Source organism: Eretmochelys imbricata, chromosome 1, assembly GCF_965152235.1.
Source record: "Eretmochelys imbricata isolate rEreImb1 chromosome 1, rEreImb1.hap1, whole genome shotgun sequence".
Classification (NCBI taxonomy): Eukaryota; Metazoa; Chordata; order Testudines; family Cheloniidae; genus Eretmochelys; species Eretmochelys imbricata.
The window spans coordinates 353,984,059-354,007,672 of record NC_135572.1 but is presented as its reverse complement, the minus strand read 5'-3'; the positions used below and the strand labels follow the sequence as shown (position 1 = coordinate 354,007,672).

Here is a 23,614-nt window from a genome sequence, read left to right as displayed (position 1 = left end):
GACTGGAGCCGGTCACTCCGCCCGGAGTCCGATCTGAGGTGGAGTCTTAGGGACCGGTAGCACTCGACAGATCCACAACTGCTTGGAGCCGGCTATCTACGTCTCACACTTGACGAGTGGTACCGGGATGAGGAGCAGGACCGGGAGTTGGAATGGGCCCGGTGCCGGGAAGAACCCACACATGGCAATGCCCTCCTTGGGGATCGGCGACAGTCCAAGGAATGGTAACGTCAATCCCTCGACGGGTCCCTGGAGCAGTACCATGGTCTCGGAGATTCTGGGTGCCGGGACCGGTACTCCTGCTAGGGGGCTGGCGCATGCCTCTAAAGGTCTGTGCCCGGTGGCCGGCGAGCTGCGCCTCGAGCCTCTCTGCCAGTGCCCAAGGTCCTGGGACCGAATGGGGCTGCACTGCGTCTGCCTTTCACGGTCAGATGCGTGGTGGCTATGGGAGAGCGAGCGCTGCTGGGATGTTCCCCATGATGGGGAACAGTGCCGCTGAGGTGGGGACCGAAGCATGACTGGGGAACTGCAGGAGCCAGTGTGGGTGGCACTGGGAGGGACACGATCTCCTGTGCCGCCCGAAGGACCTGTGGCGTGGACGGCACCTGGAGCTGACAGAGGCCTCTGCCGCTATCCGAGGTGGCCAGCAGAGAGCAAGCTGGGCTACACCGCTCCACCGGAGCTTGGGCCCGAGATCCCAATGTGAGTGAAGAGTTGCCTGGCCTTGGAACTTTCTCACACCCAGTCTTATCCTTTCCCTTGTGGGAGGCTGGAGACTGGCCTCGCCCCACCTTCTTGGGCTTCTTGGTCAGAGCCACGGATAGTGACTGGTGCCGGCCAGTGGAACATCTCGGTGGGGTGCTGCGGGTCATGGTACTCAGTGCCGGGTTGGAGTGTTGTTCCGGCGCTGGGGTGAGGGCCGACTCCAAAAGGAGTACTCTTAAATGAATACCGCACTCCTTCTTAGTCCTTGGCTTGAAGGACTTGCAAATTTTGCACTTCTCACTAACGTGTACTTCGCCCAAGCAACGCAGACAACTTCTGTGTGGATCACTAACGAGTATGGGCCTCTTGCAGCGATCACAAAGCTTAAAGCCTGGGGACCAGAGCATGCCCCATCCCAAGGCAAAGTCCCGTTTGGGACCTCAGAAGTCTCTAACTATAGCTAAGGGATTTATAAACACTAACAGAAACCATATACTGTACACTATAATACAAGAGATAACTAGTTCGTACGAATGAGCAGCAACAGCACTAGCTGAAGCAGCCACAGTTCCAGCACCATCACTGGCGGCAAGAAGGAACCAAGGGTGAGGGGAACGGGTGGCATCCTATATACTGCGGCATGTGCGCACCACGCCAGGGGGCGCCAGAGCTGCTCCCGTACGGATGCTGCTGAAGGAAAAACTTTCAGCACTGGTGCATATGGTAGACACACACACTTAAGCTGAATGGACATGAGCAAGCACTCGAAGAAGAAATACTGGTTTTAATTAGCTATTTTTAACATCTCATATATACTGTCATGCGTAACATGTAGGTACTTGAATAAATATGAACTCATGTTAACATTTCAGGCAATCTCATCCTTCTTTGTATTTTTGTAACTTGAACAAAGTCAGCCACCATCATCTGTATAGCTGAATTGTTTACTGGTCATGATCTGTGTTTAACATTCCATTGCAGATATTTATATTCTATGTCAAAAACTCAGAGCAGTATACTTGAACACAGACAAAAGTAAGACATGACACATCAGTCGATTACTGGGTCACATGAAGTGTTTGCATGCAGTCTGAAATACTGAATTTTATTGGTAAGATGAGAAGGCTTTATAATTATAATGGAATTTAATAAAAATAAACAGTTACAAATATTCCACACAACAGAAGTGAACTAGCACAGATGGAATTTTTTTGTCCTTCAATTTTTAATTAGAATTAGCATTTGAGACCTCTGTGGGAAGACAGTTACTACAATATTTACATTTGTGACTCTAGATGTATGTTATCCCAGGATATGAAGTCATAAATCAATTTCCATCTTGCTAATATGGATGCAACATTAGAAGAACTTTACTGTAGAAGCCTGTGACATTTATGAAATATAAAATTTGTCTCAACAGCAAAGTGTTACCATAAGTGAGAAATTTGTTTACACAATTGCGTCAAGCTCCTGTACTGCTCATGTCTCAAATGTTATAGGGAGGTGTGGTACTGACTATCTTAGCCAACCTCAGAAATGCTAGTTTTAACGTTTATTTCCAAATACATTTTTTCAACTCATGAATGGGCAAGTTGTTGCATGAATTTACATTACCACACCTGACAAAAAAGTTGATATGGTTCTCTTTTAAAACACATCAGCAGTTGGTGGGGGTGGAAAGTCAGAGGGAGGGGTAAAGAATCAGATTTATGCTCCTTTTGTGCATCATTATGACACGTGGATTTGTAAATTTTAAGGCCAGAAGGGATTACTGTGATCATTTAGTCTGATCTGTTACATAATATAGGCCACAGAATTTCACCCAGTAATTCCTGCATTAAGCCCAATAATTAATTTATGGTTGAACTACAGCATATCTTTTACAAAAACATCCACTAATGACTTAAAGAATCCAAGTGCTGGAGAATAAGAAGAATGTGGCCTGAGAAGGGATTTTGTTTTTCAGCTTGTTTTCTACATTCGAAATTCAGGTCTTGTCCACTGTGTTTTCCTCAAAGACCGTGACTGTCTACACTAGAGTTTCTTGGCAATAATTTCCCTCTGTTGACAATACTGATGTGGCTCTAGAGCTAGTGTGGTCAAAGCTCTGCCCTTATTCATATTGAGTAACACTTACTCACATGAGATGGTCCCATAAAGGTAAGGGTTGTATCTCCTTTGCACAATTCCCTTTTCCAAAGCTGTACCTTCACATACTTAAGGAGAACACTATTTTCCCAAACATTAGCAACCCATGTTCACTAAAGAACTGTAGGCCCAGCAAGAGTTGATTCATGAATGTTACTCAGCATGGCTTCATGTTGCTTCTGGCAAGATATACCGTCAATCTTGGTCTACTCCCTATCAGATAAAAGAAAGGTCATAATCCGGTTGCTAATAAACATCAGAATACATGCTTTCAGAACCCACAGCCTGTGTGCACTCTCAATGAATCATTCCACCCTTTACAGAACAGTACAGAGACAATGCAGTGTGCTGTACAAGCTGAGGTTTTACTTCAGAAAAAGTAATGGGAACAATTAAAAGGAACGACAAAACACAGTATCTACGGTGGCTACGCTCACTAAAGCGTCTAGGGAAGTCTAGGGTCACCAAAAGGTTTCTGGTGTGCCCCAAAAGTGGGAGAAGTATAACATTTGTAAACAGCTTAAACTTGGCCTATTTTCAGTTTATCTTAAAATCTGAGGGAAAACTTCAGGAGAGTGGAAAAAAAACAAAATCAAACCAGAAAAATGTGGGTCTGCCACCATTTTGGGCTTTGAATGCTCCTCCATTTAATTTAAAATACTGGATATTTACTGGCACATAGAACACTGAATGAGAAAATTTTAGTTTTTAATAACATGAAGGGACATACCTAAATCCTTAAATTCAGGCTAAATATTCCTTGCCTGTACAAGATATGGTCATTACTCCTCCACATTAAAAGTTATATACACTTTATATGAATTAATTTAAGGGAGGATGATCCGGTGGTTAGGATGCTAGCCTGGGACTTGGGAAACCTTGGTTCAATTCTCTGCTCCACTACAGACTTTCTGTGTGACTTTGGGCAAGTCTCTCTGTGCCTCAGAGCCCCATCTGTAAAATGAGGATAGGAGTATAGTGCTTGTGTTATGCAGAAGGTCAGAATAGATGATCCTAATAGTCCCATTTGGCCTTACAATTTACTCACTGGATACAGACAAACCTAGGTTCTATGGGGCCAGGGTTTTTGTGCTGTTTTTTTTTTAACCTACTCACGGTAATAGATACAAAATCTAGATAAAACAGCTCACGAATTTGGTGAGAATAAAGATAAAATTTTCAGAAGCACTTCAGTGACTTAGGAGTCTCAGGCTATGTCTACACTGGCCTATTGTGGTTTGGTTTGGTTTATGGGGGTACAAATAGCAATGTGCACCAAAGTGCTGCACTATAACTCCTCCATGTGGATGCTGCGGGAGCAAACGAGAAGGTTCCTAGCTCGCATTAATGTAATGCTCTTCAAACAGGACTACGTTAATGCGAACTAGGTCCCTTTTAGTTTGCTCCCACAGCACCCACCCAGGGGAGTTACAGTGCAGTACTTTGGTGCGCACTGCTATTCAGACGCCTCTACTCTAAACTGCAGGGCATGTAGACAAACCCTAAGTCCCATTTTCAAAAATTGCTTAGGCACTTAGGAACCTAAGTTGCTTAAGTGTCGCTGGAAATTTTACCCTAAGGCCGGGGTGGCCAACCTGTGGCTCCGGAGCCACATGCGGCTCTTCAGAGGTTAATATGCGGCTCCTTGCGTAGGCGCCAACTCCGGAGCTGGAGCTACAGGCTGCTCACTGCTCAACCCCCGGCTCTGCCCCAGGCCCCGGCCCCATTCCACTCCTTCCTCCAAGGCTCCCGCCCCTTCCCCTGAGTCTGCCATGCCCTTGCCCCTCCCTCCCCCGCCCCGAGCCTCCTGCACACCACAAAACAGCTGATCGCGGCGGGCGGGAGCCGCAGGGATGGAGGGTTAGGTGCTGATCAGCGGTGCTGCTGGTGGGTGGGAGACACTGGGGATGTGGGGGGAGCTGACGGGGGGCTGCTGACTTGTTACTGTGGCTCTTTGGCAATGCACATCGGTAAATCCTGGCTCCTTCTCAGGCTCAGGGTCACTCCTGCCCTAAAGCTTTGACTTTGATGGCTTTAAGGATTTTCTAAACCTTGCCAATTGTGTTAAAAGGCATGTACATACATTAAATACACACAGCTTATGGACAGGCTGTACGGTAACTAGTATCAGAGCTATAAATAAAGTTTGAAAAGGTGTTTGAGTGTATTTTGTAGGTGTGACTCCAGAACTATCAAATTAGAGTGTCACAGACAGCCTAACCATTTAAAAACAACAAGGCAAAAGGTCAAGTTAAACAAAAGACACACTATGAGCTTTTAACTCTTTGTGCTTTGGGACTTTCCCCTTCCTGCAGAAGTCTCTGTTAAAACTATTAAAAGCCAATCCCCCCCCCCCACACACACACCCCCGTGATCTACCACTGTGGACATGAGTTATAATTCGTGGGAATTTCTGTCCAATCCAGCAGAATGAAGGGCTTTTTTTGAAAAGTTCCTTCTGCTGGCACATTTATTGAACATACCACTCCTAGGAAAGCTGAGGAGTCACAGGCCTGGCTTATACTTAAAACATAGGTTGATATGGTTTTGTCGCTCAGGAGTGTGAAAAACACCCCGGAGTGATGTAGCTATGCCAACTTAATGCCTGGTGTAGACATGGCTAGGTTGATGGAAGAATGTGCATTTTGACCTAACTACCAATGTTTGGAGAGGTGGATTACCTACAGTGACAGAAAAGACCCTTCCAGCACTGTAGGCTGCATATACTTTATGGGGTTAGTGCAGCATAACTATGGCACTGTAGTCCCCATAGCATAGACAAGCCCACAAAATGACATCAATTTGGTACTGAACCCCCGCAACCTACCCAATGTGTAGATATCGTTATTGTGATAGAGTAGCCCTATCTGATATTCTTTTTTGCCCTGACTTGAAGGAACATGTACTGAAATACCAGGAAAATATAGGGAGAGGCTTGTCCAGAGCAGTGGATCCACTGCCTTTTTCTGCATGGAAGTAATCATTCATGGAAAGCAGCAAGCTGTGACTGACACCCAACCACAGTGTAAGGAAGTTAATAAAATAGTGACAGGTTTCAGAGTAACAGCCGTGTTAGTCTGTATTCGCAAAAAGAAAAGGAGTACTTGTGGCACCTTAGAGACTAACCAGTTTATTTGAGCATGAGCTTTCGTGAGCTACAGCTCACTTCATCAGGTATGTATCTGATGAAGTGAGCTGTAGCTCACGAAAGCTCATGCTCAAATAAACTGGTTAGTCTCTAAGGTGCCACAAGTACTCCTTTTCTTTTTTTAATAAAATAGTGCACAATCACAAAAATAATCATGGCAACAAAGGCTGTAGAGAAGTGAGTGTAGGTCAGACAAACAACCCCCCACCAAAAAATTAGAAATCAAGATTAAAAAGCCATAAAGACTAATTAGCTATGAACTCAAAAATTACTACTTCCCAGAAGGAATATTTCATCCCTCTTTCTCCCCCTACTCTGAGAATTCGCTTTAAGTCAGATTGTCAGAACAGCTAAACTACAAGTAATCTTCCCTTTCCAAAGAATTGGCTTGGATTGTTTCCCTGGAAGCAGATTTCTGACTCTAAACACCCAGAACATTTACTGGAGTCACATTTTAACCTTAAACACATTGTTATAAAATATTAAGTTTTCTATATGAAAGAGTTACACACACCATAAAGTCCAGTTTGCCTGAAGTGCAATACTCTGTGCCTAAGTGAAATATGAATTAAAGCAGAATTTGAAGTGCCATCTTTACCACTGTTATTTTACATCTCGAGTGCCCATCACTTGAATGTGTTCATACGCTTCCTTGGGTTTCTTTCACAAGATATTAAACATTGGGGAATTTCTGGGGGCTATATAAAAGTACAATAGCAGGACAATTGAACCTGATAGAACAATACGGTGAACAATACAATGCTTGACTTACCTTAAAATCAAGGCTGTAGAGACTGACAACATCATCATCTTTCTCTCTCCGCTTCCTTTTCTGTAATAAAAGAAACCAATCATATCTAACCATTTGATTATACTGTAGAAAGCATGCCTCCCCATATATATATGCTAATACACAAGGCCTGATTTCGAAACCAACCGAAAGATGCCCTCCTTACTGCACCTGCAGAACTGTGGGTGAAAATAATTTCACGAGTAACTTTGCAATGGGAAAAAGCATTTCGACTTGTCACTTTACTGCATCCACAAATCATACACCTATAAGTTTACTTGTTCCTTTATGCTCCCCATAATTATAACTGTGAAGACAGAACCAAAAGACAGCAAGGAAAAACTAAAGCAATGGAGACTGAAGTGCATTCATGTGGCAGTTAGCACTTTGAATGGATTCAGGCATTTAGTTAATAAAATCAGATACTTTTTATGGTTTCCAAGCTCAGCAGTTAATAACAAAGCTGGGATTTTCAAAGGAGTCTAAGGGAGTTAGGTGCCAGGTCCCACTGAAAGTCAATAGGAGTTGGGGTTCTAGAACCCTGAAGGGGACTTAGATGATACCATTATTCCCAAGATGTACCCCAACCTGCATGGATGGGCTCCTCAGAGGAGCCTAAGGAGGCCTTGAAAATCCCAGCAATGTTGGTGAGAGTAGAACTTGGGGTATAAGGGTAGCTTCTAGTTCCCTTTCTGGATTTCAAGAACCCCACATTTTATTTTACAATGTTTTCATTACCACTGGGCAACTCTTTCCCACCCCAATAAGTCTTCTTACCAGTCCATATTAGTCAGACAAATTTATGTTTAAATATTACTTACAAAAGCACAGAAATACATTCGCTCACATTAGTATTTTCCTTCCTCAGCAGTTTAATCCAACCAGAGTACCAAACAGAAGTTAGAATTTCCATGGTTTTCAGTCATTTTATTCTGTCTGAATATTTTAGTTCTAAAAGACAATACACAAACTCTCCAGTAGGGTGACTGAGGTCCACTTGCTGATTGAGGAAAAGCTTCTTATAAAATATACGTATGGGCATTTCATTTGTGAGGCTTATACGGAACTCGATGTCATTATTTCAGAAGAGATTTTTGGCCGGGTTGATAACGTGTGCAGGTACATACTTGTTTTTTAGGTTAAGTTCAATAAAAAGTTCAAAATAGATTTTTGACTAGAACTTGCAACAATACAAGACTTTAAGACACCACATCTTTTTGGTTTGAAGATTCCCCCTCCCTTTATGCAAGTCAAGTATATTAATGTCTTCAACACACAGCTCTGGACCCAAACCCGGGCTCTGAAGCAAAGCCAAAGTTTTGTTTTTAAACTGGCTAGACTTCGGTAATAAGTACTGCATTGCCCAGTTCCCCTGCCCAACATAGTTTCATTCAAAACTCAGACATTTGACTACAGAGCCAGCTGTATCATTCTTACATGGCACCAGGACAGAAACAGATTCCAAAAAGCCCACCTGTTCAAACTGCTCAAACCAGAAGGCTTAACCAGCATAGCAGAAGGAAAACCATGATAAATACTGTTCTATGACATTATGTGTCTGGCTAGCAATAGTCACAATCAAAGACATGATATGTAAACCCTTTTGAGAAAAGGTCATGTGGAAAATATACTCCTATGAAAAGTATTAATCTGTAAAAAAGTCAGGAAGTATTATTCAGGCTACCACAGAGGTATTGAAAAAAGCATGAGCATTTTTTAAATGAAACTCTTTGAGGGAAAAGTCTTTCCAAAACAAGTAAGCAAAACAGCATAAACAGACACAGAAGAATGCCATTAATATTTGTATTAAATAACCCTCAAGGATGGAATGTAAAGATCCAGTAATACCTCATAGAAAAGCAGCATTTTTCAGTCTGCAAACAATTCTAGTCATCCTATTTCCCCCCACTCATTCTGTATTACTAGGAACATTTGCATGAAAATACCTGGCAAATACCTAAAGAACAAAGATCCTTTCTGCTGCTTTTTGTCAACCTGGAAGTCCTAGAATAAGAATAGAACTTCAGGTGAGGAATGTGTGTCAGGACTGAAACTCCCCAAAGATCAAAAACCCTGTTTTCAGACAAATGTCTCTTGTGTCAAAAACAGTATGTTGTTAGCAGTGTTGTTGTAGCCCTGTTGGTCCCAGGATATGACAGAGACAAGGTGGGTGAGGTAACATTTTTTATCTTTTACCTCACTCATCTTGCCTCTCTAAAAACAATATGGTCAGTATTGGTTCCAAACACGAGAACATGTGAAGGTTTCCAATGAGCAGGTCTCACATCAATGCCAAGGTTCAACCCAACTTTCAATGGGATTTACTCACAGACCCCTGGGCCCTTACTGTGTACAGACATTGGAAAGTTAGAAAGAGGAGGAATGCAGGCATGGAAGTAGGGGAGGAGTTTGGGTTAGGAGGCTCTGTTGCCCATTTGAACCAGAGAACTAGGCCAGGTCTACACTATAAACTTCATCGGCATAACTATGTCACTCAGGGGTGCGATGAGGTGTCATGTGGTGACCAATATATAGGTATGCCAGTAAAATACCCTTGTGTAGATGCAATTACCCCAGGATAGCTTATTTCACTTGGGGAAGGAGGGGCCTTGGCTGGAATAAGCTCTAGTGACAAAATCAGTTTTGGTGGTATAGCTGCATCCACATTAGATGTACTTTGCTGATAAAGTATGCTGGCATAACTATACTGGCAAAGCCTTCCAACTGTAGGTGTGGCCCTAGACTCTGCAGCAAGGGTGGGGACTCGTGGGCAACACGACCCAGGCATTCATCCTCCATTATCCATGCCCTCTTTTAGCTGTTTTTGTCACATATCCAAGCTCATTTAAATAAAATTGGGCCATCCTCTATACATGTGAGCCCTCCTTACAGTTGATAATTCTGTGGAGGAAAGTCCCAGTCTGAAGTATTTCCTCAGGTCCATCCAGAACTTGTCCCTAGCAAGTCACAAGCAGCTTGCCAGAAAGAGAAGCTGCCTCTAGAGCAGAGCTGAAGTTCTAGGGTGCCCACTGGCTCTTCAGGATGAAGGAGAAGCTATGTGCACTGAGATTAAGAGCAGGTAATTGAGATTGATAGTGGGAACTGATGGCAGAGTTTAGATAAACAGTTAACTCATTCAACACCAGTCTCCTTGCTTTTTGCAGTTTACATTGGTGGGGTATGAAATCTAGCAACACTTACTCTAATTTAGAGTTAGAGAATAAAACATGAGTATACAAACAGCCAAAATGAAAAGCAGAGAAAAACATACATAGAAAATAGAGATAAATAAGTTCATTGCTTTCAATTTGTGATGCTGGAGCAGGATCCTAATTTGAGAGGATATAATTTGTAGGGCTAACCACTGTGATTCAAAAATGAATATTAAGTTAATCTGTAACCATCAGATAAAACCTTAGAAAGTTTTTTTTTTTAAAGTCAGCTTTTTATTTCCCCTACTTCACTGCATTATTATTCACACAACCTTATAAACATAGATGACACTTTAATGTCCATGCCCTGAAGAGTGACCAATGTAAGGCAAGCCAAAGATGGCAGTAGGGAGAATATAGGACAAGGGTTACCACAGTAAGGCTTTTGGGTGCTTCAGTTATTATACCCATAAATAAGCTACAGCTTTTCAGTATTACAAAATATTACTTCTGCAGTCCTATTCTAAATCCTGTTTTGAGTACCAGCTCAGTCACATTTACCCTGCTAAGTGATCAAAAGCTGTAGCCTAAATAAAAACGGCAGGTACCATCTTGATACTCAGAGAATGACAAGCATACAGTCAAGTTAAGGCCAACAAGGCATATCAGCTCTATTATGTACGAGTCACTAGCGACTCAAGAGTCTCAGAATGGCTCAGTGAGGAAGTGTTCATATTTGCCTAACCAGAAAGAGAACAATATGTTTCTTTCTTCCTTATCCAGGAAGAAGGAACCTGATTTATTTAGATTATTTCTGATTGTTTTGCCATACAAATATTGTGCATGCTTTACTCACCAGAGTGAAGTCCCACTGCGGTCCAGGAGTTAGAAATGTGAAAGAGCTGCCTCGTCGCAGAGGATATCTGTGTATTGAGAATGTATAAAGGTAAATAAAATATGGGTTGTTTCAGCAATTGAGAAAATAGCTACAATTCACTCCCCCTTTCCCTGTTAGTTGTTTTAAAATCCTGTGGTGTAAAAACATCCCATGCTAACACTGTCAAATCTGAGCAAGTGTCCCAAATCACCTCTAAATACTTGTAACCTCTGTGACAAATCACATTTCCTGTGGATTTTTTCAACTCAAGGTAATCAGCTCACAATAGCCAAAGTCCAACATGAAGTACCTCATTCCAAATGGATGGAACCTGACCTGGAACGGAACCACCCCAAGGGGGTAGACCATGCTAAACCCCCCCCCCTCCCGCCCCCAATATCAGGAGGATACCACCTGAGATTCAGTCTTTTGTTTCTGAATTCTCCCTCACAGGCACAACTCTGTAACCTGAAGAGAGGCTAAGATTTGAGAGGATGCCCGAACAACCTTGACTGTTTTCTGACAGATCAGAACGCTGCTACTTGTTAACTTAATCATAAAAGACCCTGCCAGGACTTTGAGAATCCGACTCAGGTACCAAATCCCCTAAAACCTCCCGTATGAAGAAAACCATGAGCCTCAGGCTACACCTACACTACAGCACTTACTGCGGCTCAGCTGCACTGATACAGGTGCACGTGGTAGCGATTGTGATGGAGACAATCGAAGAGAAGCTGTAACTATGTCTCTCCTGCCGACATAGCTCTGTCTACAACGGTGCTTAGGATGGTATAGTTTACATCGCTCAGGAGTGTGGATTATTCACACCCCTGAGCGACATAAATTATACTGAAGTAACCTGTAGTGTATACAAGGTCTCAGACTTCTCTTCTGATGGGTTTCTGGGTTGAAGGATTACAGGTCACAGAGACAGTGGGTGAATACTCCACTCCTTATGAACAATTTTGTCTGGGGCAAGAGGAGCACCTCTTGAATCTCAACCTCACCCCCATTTGCCATCTATTTATTATTAATTACATTATCATAGTGACCATGAACCCTTCTCTAGGACCAGGTCCCCATTGTGATAGGTGATGTATAAAAACAGAACAAAGACAGTTCCTGCCCCAAATAGGTTACTCTCAAAGTAAAAGATGAGAAACAACAGATGGCTATAGACAGGGGAGCACAATGAAACTGTATGAGTCACCATGACTAAACAGGTCAAAATCTGAACCAATCAGCTATACTAAATTATAACTTTCCTAACTATACAAGTTTAGGAAACTAAACATCCCACACCAATCCTGACAGAGAGAAGTAAAAACATCTGGCCTCATTTTCCATTGTCAATGGAGTTGAAATCAATGAAAGCTGCAGGTCCGCTGCATCTTGAAAATGAGGCTATCAGCTTTTGCATAAACTTGCAACTGAGAATTGAGGCTTGCTCTTTCAATAAGTCATCCTCATCAACAAAGCAAAACTGTCGAAAAGCAATATATTCAGAACAAGGTTAAATAAAAATATCCTGGGACCGACAGAGCCACACCACCGCTGTATCCATCTAAGTCATTCTACAGTACTACAGCTGACCCAACAAGTTGGGTTCCAAGTTTCACTGCCCAGTGGATTTAACGTACATTTCCAGCAACATTTAGTTTATTCTGAACATCATATTAAGAGACGCTTTTGCCCAAAGTTTAGTTTCTGCATCTCAAACTACTAGTCCTAAACAATGGGTTGCTCCCTCTTTCTGACAGCCAGTTGAATCAGCTAATAGGGCAGATTTTACTGTGCTGCGTTTTCTTTGTGAGCTTGTGACTAGCGCTGGTTTGAAAATGTTGGACAAAATATAGTTTCATCAGAAAATTCCAATTCACTGGACTGAAATGTTTAACCAAATCTATTACAGATTCCGATTTCCCTTAGCACCTACATGTGGTGTTTAGTTGCTGCTTGTAATTATTAGAACTGGGAGCACTAGCTGTTGGGAGTCTGAAAGGACAGGAAACAGGAAGGAAGGAGGGGAAGTTGAGGAGGCGGCGTGAGAGCTACCGAGGGTGCAGCAGCAGCTTGGTAAAGAGGTTTCCACTTTATTTTTAAAGTCCTGTTGAAGTTTGTTAGTACCTTGCCTGGTTGCTACAACATTTTGGAGACGAGGATGGATCTTCTGCCTCTGAACCCACCTGCACCCTTTCTGCAAAGCCCAGGTGAGCCTCCAATTGCTTCTACTGCCTAGATCCATATGTCTGAGACTTATCTGCTTGCAATCACTGCTACAGAGATTTCTGAAGTAAGAAAGCATGCTCTGCTAATCCACTGCCTTGGAGCAGAAGGGCAGCATATATTTTACACTTTTCCCCTTGCAGATGATAAATATGAGACTGCACTCACTGCATTAAAGAACTTTTTGTGCCAGAAGTGAATGTAGTAGCTAATTGCTACAGATTTCGCCAGCATGAGCAGAAAACAGGGGAGACTATAATGCAGTATATTGCTTCCCTGAGGAGTCTGACTGTAACTTGTGACTTTGGGAATATGGCAGATGAGATGATTAGAGACCAGCTCATTGAGAAAACAACCATGCTTCGTGTAAGAGAACACTTACTTCTAGAACCACAACTTACACTAGAAAAAGCAATAACCATTGCTACTCAGATTGAGTCAGCTACAGCTGAAGCCAAAATAGTGAGTATGGATACAGGAGGCACAGTCCAGGCTGTGACTCCTTTGCAGAAAAGTTCACTATCGCTGCAGACAAATGATTACAAGAGGAAAACTAATGGAAAACCACCGAATCAGCAAATTCAAAATACAGTAAAAGCATGCTTTTGCTGTGGATCCCCACAACACCTTGCAAGCTACACAGGATGTCCGGCAAAAGTAGCTCAGTGCAATCATTGCAAAAAGATTGGGCATTTTGCTAAAGTATGTCACAGCAGCCAGTTCAGCCAACAGGTGCATGCTGTTACAATACCAGATGTTACTGTGCTGAGCGTGGACAAAATCACTACTGCACATATTCCAGAACAAAGTGCACTGTAAACGTTTCCGCCATACCCTTAGGCACATCACACTCTAATCAGCTAATGTTGGACACTGGCTCATCAGTATCTATACTACCTGATTCCATCTATTTGCATTATTTTAAAGATGTGCCTCTTACTGAACCCAAACTTAACTTGGTGTGCTATTTGAAAAACCATATTCCAGTACATGGCTGCCTGTCAGTAATAGTTACTTTTGGGGATTGCTGTGTAACTGCAGAGTTCTACATTGTCCACAAAGGCATTCCTATCCTTGGCAGAGATTTATTGGCTGTTTTAAATCTCAGAGTAGTTAATGGATGAATTGATCTTCCTCAGCAAAGCATTCTTGCGGTACACACACCAGTTTCAGCTGGGACCCAACACCATGTTGAGGAGAAACTCGGCTGTGCTTATGGGTTTCTGCATAAAGTTAAAATGCAGAATAATGTGATGCCTGTACGACAGAAGTTACGGTGCTTAGCATTTTCAGTCAGGGAAGCTGTTTCAGAGGAAATCAGAAAAATTGTTCAAAAGGACATTATTGAAGAGATCGACTCCTCGGAATGGGTTTCACCTATAGTAGTGACACAGAAGAAGGGTGGAGGCATTCATCTTTGTGTGGACTTAAGGGAGCCAAACAAAGCTATTGTGATTGACAGCCATCCTCTTCCTCACATAGAAGTAGTATTTGCAGAACTCCATGGTGCAAAGATGTTTTCTACTCTTGATTTGCAGATCACATACTACCAGGTTATGTTGCATGAAGATAGCAGAGACCTCACAGCATTTATTACACATGAGGAACTATTTCTTTTTAAACGTGTTCCATACGGTCTCGCATCTGCCCCAAGTGCCTTCCAAAAAATGATGTCATTGATTTTGAAGAATCAACATGGAGTTCAGTGCTATCTGGATGATATTATCGTGTTTGGAAATACTTCTGAGGAGCATGACAATAACCTGCAGTCTGTACTAAACTGCATCAGCAAAGCAGGCCTCAAGCTCAATAGGTCCAAATGCAAATTTAGACAAACTAAACTCTCCTTTCTGGGGCATACAATTTCACAGGCTGGACTAAAACCTGATCCAGATCATATCCTGGCAATTTCAAATGCTCCTCCTCCAACAGATTTGACAACCTTACATTCCTTCTTGGGTCTTACCTCCTGGTATTCAAAATTCATTTCCAATTATGCTTCTGTCATTGAACCATTATGAGAATTACTACGGAAAAGTTCAACCTTAGTGTGGACAATGGATGCACAAGCTAGGTGAAAGACTTGATTGTACATAGTCCAGTACTTGCACTATTCACTCCTGCATTGCCCACAATTGTAACTACTGATGCTTCTGATTATGGACTTGGGGCTGTCCTCAAGCAAATTCATAAGGACAACACAGAGAGGATTGTTGCATTTGCTTCAAGGACACTAAGTAATTCTGAGAGGAAATATTCTACAGTCAAAAAAGATGCACTTGCTTGTGTCTGGGCTACTGAAAAATGGAGAACTTACACACAGACCACAGCCCTTTGACGACGTTGCTCACCATGAAAGGACTGGGAAGAGCAGGATATCATATTGCTAGATAGTCTGCAAGACTACTCTCTTTCAATTATGAACTGGAATATAAACTTGGAAACCAAAAAGGGGTAGCTGATTCCCACCAGATGGTCCACCGGAGGATGAGGATGTAGTAGTTGCACTTATTACAAGCACTCTTACTGCAGTTACAAAAGAACAATTTCAAGCTGCTTGTTCAGCATGTCCAATTCAACAAAAACTATGGGAATTTCTGACAAAGAGATGGCCCAGTAACCCTAAAAACCTTGACCCAGTTTTGCTGCCTTATTTTAGAGTTTGGGATGAACTTTCTTTGCTTGATGGTTGGGTGCTACGAGGTACACACCAGCTACTTGTGCCAGAAGAATTACAGTCAAAACTCATACAGCTGGCACACGATACTCATCAAGGAATTGTCAGAACCAAACAACGACTACGGGATCTGTATTGGTAGCCAGGGATGGACTCTCAAACTGAAGCACTCATAAAATCCCGTGTCACTTGCCAAATGCATGATAAGACAGCAGTGACATGTACCCCTCCATTACAGCCTGTTCCTCTTCCTGAATCTGCATGGGAAAAAGTGGCGACTGACATTGTAGGACCCTTTGATACTGCTCCAAGTGACTGCCGTTATGCCATCACTTTAATAGACTATTTCAGTAAATGGCCTGAGGTAGCGTTTACATCGCAAATCTCTTCTGCTACAGTAATTAAGGTCCTCTCTTCAGTTTTTAGCAGGGAAGGTAATCCCAAAGAACTGGTTTCAGATAATGGTAGTCAATTTACTTCCCTGGAGTTTGAAACTTTTCTAGCAGAGAGGAACATTTTACACAGAAGGTCATCCCTATACTACCCTCAAGCCAATGGGGAAATCGAATGGTTTAACAGAAGTTTGAAATAGAGTTTGCAAACGGCTAAACTGGAAGGGCAATTGTGGATAACCCTCACTACTGATTTCTTGCAAGCATACCGGGCTCCACGACATGCCACAATGCAAAGATCACCCGCAGAGTTACTGCATGGGAAACAGATGAATACTAAAATGAACATTGCTGGATTGTTGGGGAAGACAAGAGAGGCTATTTTAGAGGAACTAGTGACAGCATCCCAACAGAGGGCCACAAAGACAGACATGTGGAGTGATGGTTTCGTACGGCATTCACAAAGGACTGAAATGGAGCACATGGCCCTGGAAAGAGACATGATGCAGAGGCAACCAGCTGTGATGGAGCATCTTTGTTACAAAGCTCAAGCATTGCACCCCAGCCTTGTGTTGTCCTGCAGATTATGGAAAACACATATTGGGATCACCATTTCAAACACTCTCATTACTGGTCTTTCCCACAACAATCAGCCACTCTGGAGATGAAGAACTCATTGAAGCGCACCACCTACAGAATTTGAGAGCACTCTGTCACTTGGCCATGTCATAGTTCTATTGTTCTTGAATTTAAAAAATACAACAAAAAACAAAAACAAACAAAAATCTTAAAGTAGTGTAATTTGTTGCCTATGTTATTTGTTAACACTATATATTTTGGTACAACTCTGCTGAAGAGTTTCACAGAGGTACAGCTTAACCCTACCCCCACAGTATCAACTCCCAGTAAAATCAATGCACAACATTTCAGTCATTGCCTTGATTATACCACCTTCATTACCCACAACTGCACCCTGGCCTCTAAGTAGGAGAAAAAATGCATCACTGACGCTGTTTCCCTGACAACCTTGGGGAATTTCTCAGCGGCACCCTCTCTGGCTGTCAGAGTTTACGGCCAGAAGGAACTGATCTCCTATATATGTCTCTCTCTGGATGGAGGTAGCCTGTGATGTGTAGCTATATATCTATATCACAGGCCACCTCCATCCAGCACCCATCCATAATGGTCAGAAAGCCTCTCCACCCCCTGCTCCCACTGATCCATTAATGTCCACAGGATCTGCAGGGGGAGGAGTGTGCAAAAATTCCCTTGGTCATTCCAGAAAACAGGCCTGAGTTATTAAAGACCCTAGCACCCTGGACCTTTCCAGACCACCCCATGAACAGTGAACTTTCTGTGGTGATCAACCGGGCCTTGCAGTACCTGGGAGAAATACCCCTCCCTGTTGATGAAGTCTTTGGGTTGATGTAGGGGGCAAAGAATAGGTATGTGTCCAATCAATAGCTCCATACAGTGTGGGAAGCGCATCTGTGCAAAGCCATCAATAACCTCCTGTGCACTGTTAAGCTTTATGACATGGCACAGCACCACCCTTCTCATAGCCTTACAAACATCCATGACAACAGCCCCAGTGCTTGATCTACCAACACGCAACTGGTTAGCTACAGACTGGTAGCAACGGGGTGTGGCAAGCTTCCAGACAGGGATAGCTACATGCTTCTCCATGCTGAGGAGAATTCTCATGTGTCCGATTGCTGCAGCTCAAAGGTGAACTCTGCAGATTTCTAGGAAAGTGGCTTTTGACTGTCATTCTGTAGCTCTGCCATCTCTGCTGGTCATCCCAATTCTGCATCACTATCCTGTCCCACCTGCCAGCGCTAGTCAACTGAGCCCAAAGGGCAATCCACTGAGTAAGCTGCTCCAGATAAACGCCCGGCAGAAGTAACTGCTTGATTTCATCGATCTGCTTTTCCTCCTCCTGCAGCTGTATTGCTGCGGCATAAGACATCCAAAGACTAAGCCCTGGCTGGGATGATTTAATTGGGGGTTGGTCCTGCTTTGAGCAGGGGGTTGGACTAGATGGCCTCCTGAGGTCCCTTCCAACCCTGATATTCTAGGATTCTAGGATTCAAAGCCCTATGGAGCCACAGAGCCAAATCCATCCGCCTACGCTACTGTCAATACAGATGTGTCATCCTGTTCATGATCATGGTGCTTAGCAATGCATTTTCCATGTTGCCAGACAGCTGTTCAAAAATGGCACTGAGGCAAAATATAGCTGAATTATGGGATGCCACGAGAGGAATCATGGGAGTTTGTTAGTTTGACCCCAAGCCCCAGATTTCCTGTAGCTTTTGACAGGCACCCTGCAATGCCTGACAAGAAAAATCACAGCACAGAGTTGTACATAGCACATTGCACCATAGGATATCTGTCCAGAATGCTGCACGGTTAATTTGAACAAGCGCAGAGGTGCATGGATGCAAGGCTTAACATGGAAAATACCATAAACAAAGCAGGGTGGAAGCACTTCAGTTTGATATAGTTAAATTGCTGCACTTGGAGTGAACAAACTAATCCGACAGAACATCCCCAAACAGAAAAGCTTCTGAGGTACGTCTATACTCCAGCCGGGGTCGACAGACACGGACTAGCTCAGCTTGGCTAGCGCACTAAAAATAGCAGTGCGTATGTTCTGGTTTGGGTGGCAGCTCAGGCTCTTGAGCCCACATGACCCCCCTGCATCTGAGCTTGGGTGGCTGGCCCAAGTCTCCCCCAGAACTGCAACATCCACACTGCTGTTTTTAGCACACTAGCTGAAGCCAAGCTAGCGTGGGAGTCTGTCTACCCAGGCTGGGAGGCTCGCTTCCAGTGGCAGTGAGGACAGACCCTTAGAGACCAATTTTCCTGAACAACTTGGTGTTGCAGAAAAGTAACCCCTCCCCCTAAGAAACCCAGAAGTGAATGACTAGTACCTGTGGTTAGAGTTATTCATTCTGATTCCTGAAAGGAGACTCCTCTTAATAGATAATTATCTTGTATCGTTCTTCCCAGTATCCCTCCCTTCATGACAGACTAAGCAGATACAGCTGGAGGAAAGCCAGGCACACAAGTAACATGCACCAAGCATTTTCTCCAAGTTAATGAGGGGCTTGAAGGGGCTTGTAGAACAATGGAAAGAGACCACTAGTAGGCTGAAGCAGGGAGCATTTTGTTTTAAAAGAACATTTTTTCCCTTGGCTCAGATTAACTTTGGAGGGAGAACAGGGGGAGTTAGGTGAACAAGTTAAACATTTTCCAGATGTAAGAACTGCAACTATACTCTGCAGAGGCAAAGCTCTCCAAACTAGAGAAAGGATATTGAGACTGCCCGAAAGTATAGAGAAATCTGCTTTGGTGTGCTCTCTCGGCTTAAGGAAATGAGGTGCTTACCAAAACCAGACAAAAATAATTCCATCAGTCTTGTCATGCCTACCTTTTCAACAGTGCTTAAGAACATATGATTCTGTATTAAAAAGTGTGTTGCCTACTACAGTCCTGATTTCCACGCTAAAGGTACATGTAGCTTAATGGCCAAAATGCAATCCAAAAAGGAAAAATGGGGCTTTAGCATTGTATCTGAAAGGTAATCTGCAAAGGATGCACAAAATCAGACACCCATATTTATGCAGGCAAAAGGGACCAAACCAGGTTTGGCAACATAGCAGGGAGGAGACAAGTGGCCCCAATAACCCTCCTGGTGGAAGTTTGGGCAATTTACTATATAACATATCACTAAAGATAAAAAAGCCTAGTAGATTGGTTCTAATGTGAAACAATCAAGAGTGACAGATTACATGTCTAAGGAAGTATCGTCATTGTTCAGTGTCTTCCTGGACTAAACAGTAGGACCTTCTGATATACCCAAGTGGCTTCTACTGAAGATAACAGGAGCTATGAGTCCATAGAATTGCCCTCAGAATTCAATCCCGGACCACAGCAGGAACTATCTAGGCCAATGATCTCATCTCAAAACTAAATGAGGTGATGTCCTTCAAAATTGCAGTTCAAAAGGGGTAAAGAGTAGTGCTCAGCAACATGTAGCCATTTCTGTAACCCTGCCAGCTACACGGACATTGCAGATGGGCACATCTGCAGTATATTTTCTGAAATCATTTAGGAGGATCTTAGAAACACAAATGTTTCGGTCAAATTATTTTCATAATGGTTACCTAGCATGTTTAGACTGATTTTTTGACTGTCTGAAAAGAAAGTCTTCTTTGTTTCAAGTCTTGTTGGCAGGGGGTGGGAGAAGGACTGTGTATAGAATGTTGAGAGTATCAGGTGTCTGTGCCTTTAATCCTGTGTGACCAGAATAGCACATGTAAAATTCTAAAAGGTGTACAAAATGGGCATCCCAGGTTGGATTTGGATTTGTTGGATTAGAGTATATATAGGCTTGGCAGAATTCAACTTTTTTAAAAAACAAACAAACAGTTTTGACAGATAATATTGATGTATTTTTTCTGATTATCAATTTAAATTTTCACAGTTGCAGGAAATTATGGGCGTGTTAGACAATAATTATTTAATGACAATATCTAATAAGCTGTCAAGCAGCATTTTTCTTACTTTGTCAATCTGTAAATTTCTATTACTATTGCTGGAAATATTTTTGTTTGTTTGGATGTGTGTGGTTATATCCTTTACTGATAACAATCAAATCCTTCCAACCTTAAGTATATAGCACAGGGGCGGCTGTACCTATCCTGGCTAATGCAACTTCTTTCCCACTCGTATTTAATGTAGCTTTCTTCCTCCATGTTGTTTTTTTTTTACTTTAAGTCTGTACCATTTGGTCAGCATCATTGAGTCAGTCTGCACCCATTCTTTGTACTTATATTTCATGGCTTATCCAGGAAACTGCAGAAACACTTTGATCTGGCAGTTCCCTTAACCTTAAGTCCAACTAAAGATCCAAAATAAATTCTTTAGACTGGGCAGCAATTCTTTATTTCCTTCCCCTCTCACTCCCAAACTTTTTTTGTTTTCACCGCAGCTTGCTTGTAGTTTTAAATACAAACCATTCACATCAGTTAAATGCTATTTGATTATGTATATTACAGGAATACAAGCATTTTGAAACCGGTAGATTACCCTAGTGAATGACATTTCATTTGAGAAAAGAAAAGGAGTACTTGTGGCACCTTAGAGACTAACCAATTTATTTGAGCATGAGCTTTCGTGAGCTACAGCTCACTTCATCAGATGCATCTGATGAAGTGAGCTGTAGCTCACGAAAGCTCATGCTCAAATAAATTGGTTAGTCTCTAAGGTGCCACAAGTACTCCTTTTCTTTTTGCGAATACAGACTAACACAGCTGTTACTCTGAAACATTTCATTTGAGATCTCAAAAAGCACAAGAAAAGACTTCATACTTATGACTTTGAATCTTAATTTAAAATCTAACAAAAAGAGCTTCTTTTGATTTCCCACCATTTAAAAAAATGTCTATTTCAGCAGTAACCAGTGGCCCCAATCAGGAACCCTCACCTGCTAAGCAGTGTAAAAATGGAGACTAAGGTTCTTGGGGCAGCACTTGCCCCTGCTTCCCATATCTAAGACGACACCTAGAAAAAGAAAACCACCTTAGGAGAAACTAGTTGACAGAAGCACTTGAAATCCTGGAGAGAAAAAAATGAAGTGGAAGATCATCGTACGATCACTGATCATAGGGAAATTGCACTGGTAAATTCTACATTGAGTCTAATTCATTCACTGCCATCAATAATACCATTTATAGTAGCACAAAGAAGTACTAAGGACACTTTGCCTTGATTATACAGAAAGCCCAAAATGATGCTCTACTTTCTGGCAATTTGTTTTGGTAGAGCTACTCCCCAACTTTCTGGTAGTATCAGCAAGGGCATCACCATTTGCAACTCTGGTACAATTAGTAATCTAGTAGTAGCCTGAGCTTTCAAATAGCAAAGCCATGGAAAAAAAGGTCTGCTGGGTGATGTAGTTAAAGAGTGAACATAAGAAAACTACTACTTGGATAGGACCCTGTGCTGCTGCTACTACTGATTTCAGAACTTCTTGTACTTTTCAGACACCCTGGAATAGCCATTAAATCAGGGGTGGGCAAAGTACAGCCTGGGGGCCACATCCGGCCTTTCAGATGTTTTAATCCAGCCCTCAAGCTCCAGCTGGGGAGTGGGGTCGGGGGCTTGCCCCGCTCCGTGCATGCCGTGACTCTGCGCAGCTCCTGGAAGCAAAAGCATGTCCCCCCTTCGCTCCTACATGTAGGGGCAGCCAGGGGGTTCTGCACGCTGCCCCTGCCCCAAGCACTTCCTCCACAGCTCCCATTGGCCTGGAACCATGGCCAATGGGAGCTGCGGGGCAGTGCCTACAGATGGGGCAGTGCACGGAACCATATGGCCGTGCCTCCGCATAGGAGCTAAAGGGGGGACATGTTGCTGCTTCCGGGAGCGCCATCCAGAGCCTGCACCCCTGACCCCCTCCCACACCTCAGCCCCATGACCCAGCCCTGACCCCCCTCCCGCCCTCCAAACCCCTCGGTCCCAGCCTGGAGCCCCCTCCTGCACCCCAAACCCCTCATCCCCAGCATCCCGGAGCCCGCACCACCCCCACACCTTCCCCAACGCCCTGCCCTAGCCCAGAGCCCCCTCAACTCCTCATTTCTGGCCCCAACCCAGAGCCTGCACATCCAGCTGGAGCACTCATGCCCTCCCACACCCCAACCCCCAATTTTGTGAGTATTCACGGCCCGCCATACAATTTCAATACCTAGATGTGGCCCTCGGGCCAAAAATTTTGCCCACCTCTGCATTACATTGTTCTTCTATATTGGAACAAATTCTGTTTCCTAAGGAAGCTTCTTTAACCACCTTGAGCATGTCTAACCCACAAAGAGGGTACAGGCTGAGAGTGAACTGTGGTTTTCTCTTTTCAAATTTGCTTTTGTGTTTTGGTGGAACGTTATGGCCACTTGTCTTAAGAGGTTAGCTATCATTGTTGACCACATCAGCAGATAAGGCCAGAGTAGATTAACCAGACACTGCTATCCTTGGATAATTGCAAAATTGACCTCCACATAGCTGTGACTTGGCCATCTTTCCCCAATAAATATGGCAATCCCCATACACTGACCACAATTTCATCACTAAGGCCTTATCTACACTAATGAGGTAAGTCGACTTCAGTTACGCTAGTTAAATTATGTAATTGAAGTCGATATAGCTTAGATCAATTTACAGTGGTGTCTACACCTTGCTATGTCGGCAGGAGACTGTCTTCCATTGACTTATCACATCTTCACCAGACCCGCTAAATCGATGCCACTGCATTGATCGCAGCGGCACCGATTTAGCACATAATGAAGACAAGCCCTTAGAGTCTCATATCTTTTCACTGCAGACTTCCGCTATGGTCCAAGGATCTTCCTTCCAGTTTCCCTTCAGGCTTCCCTCCCCAATGGGATATCTATTCCAAGCCAAGATTTAGTAAACGCGATAGTCCCTAACAATTGTTGCTA

The 23,614-nt window shown here is 43.2% G+C and overlaps 1 protein-coding gene across 1 annotated transcript in view; it reads right to left on the bottom strand.

Moving 5' to 3' along the window:
• The window catches only part of NET1 (neuroepithelial cell transforming 1), a 69,426-nt gene that overhangs the window by 20,785 nt on the left and 25,027 nt on the right, over positions 1 to 23,614 (bottom strand). Inside the window, exons 2-3 of the mRNA XM_077837217.1 lie at positions 10,800 to 10,866; positions 6,774 to 6,833 (exon numbers count right to left, since the gene is read on the bottom strand). Coding sequence (XP_077693343.1) covers positions 6,774 to 6,833; positions 10,800 to 10,866 — 127 coding nt within the window. The remainder of the gene's footprint in view (positions 1 to 6,773; positions 6,834 to 10,799; positions 10,867 to 23,614) is intronic.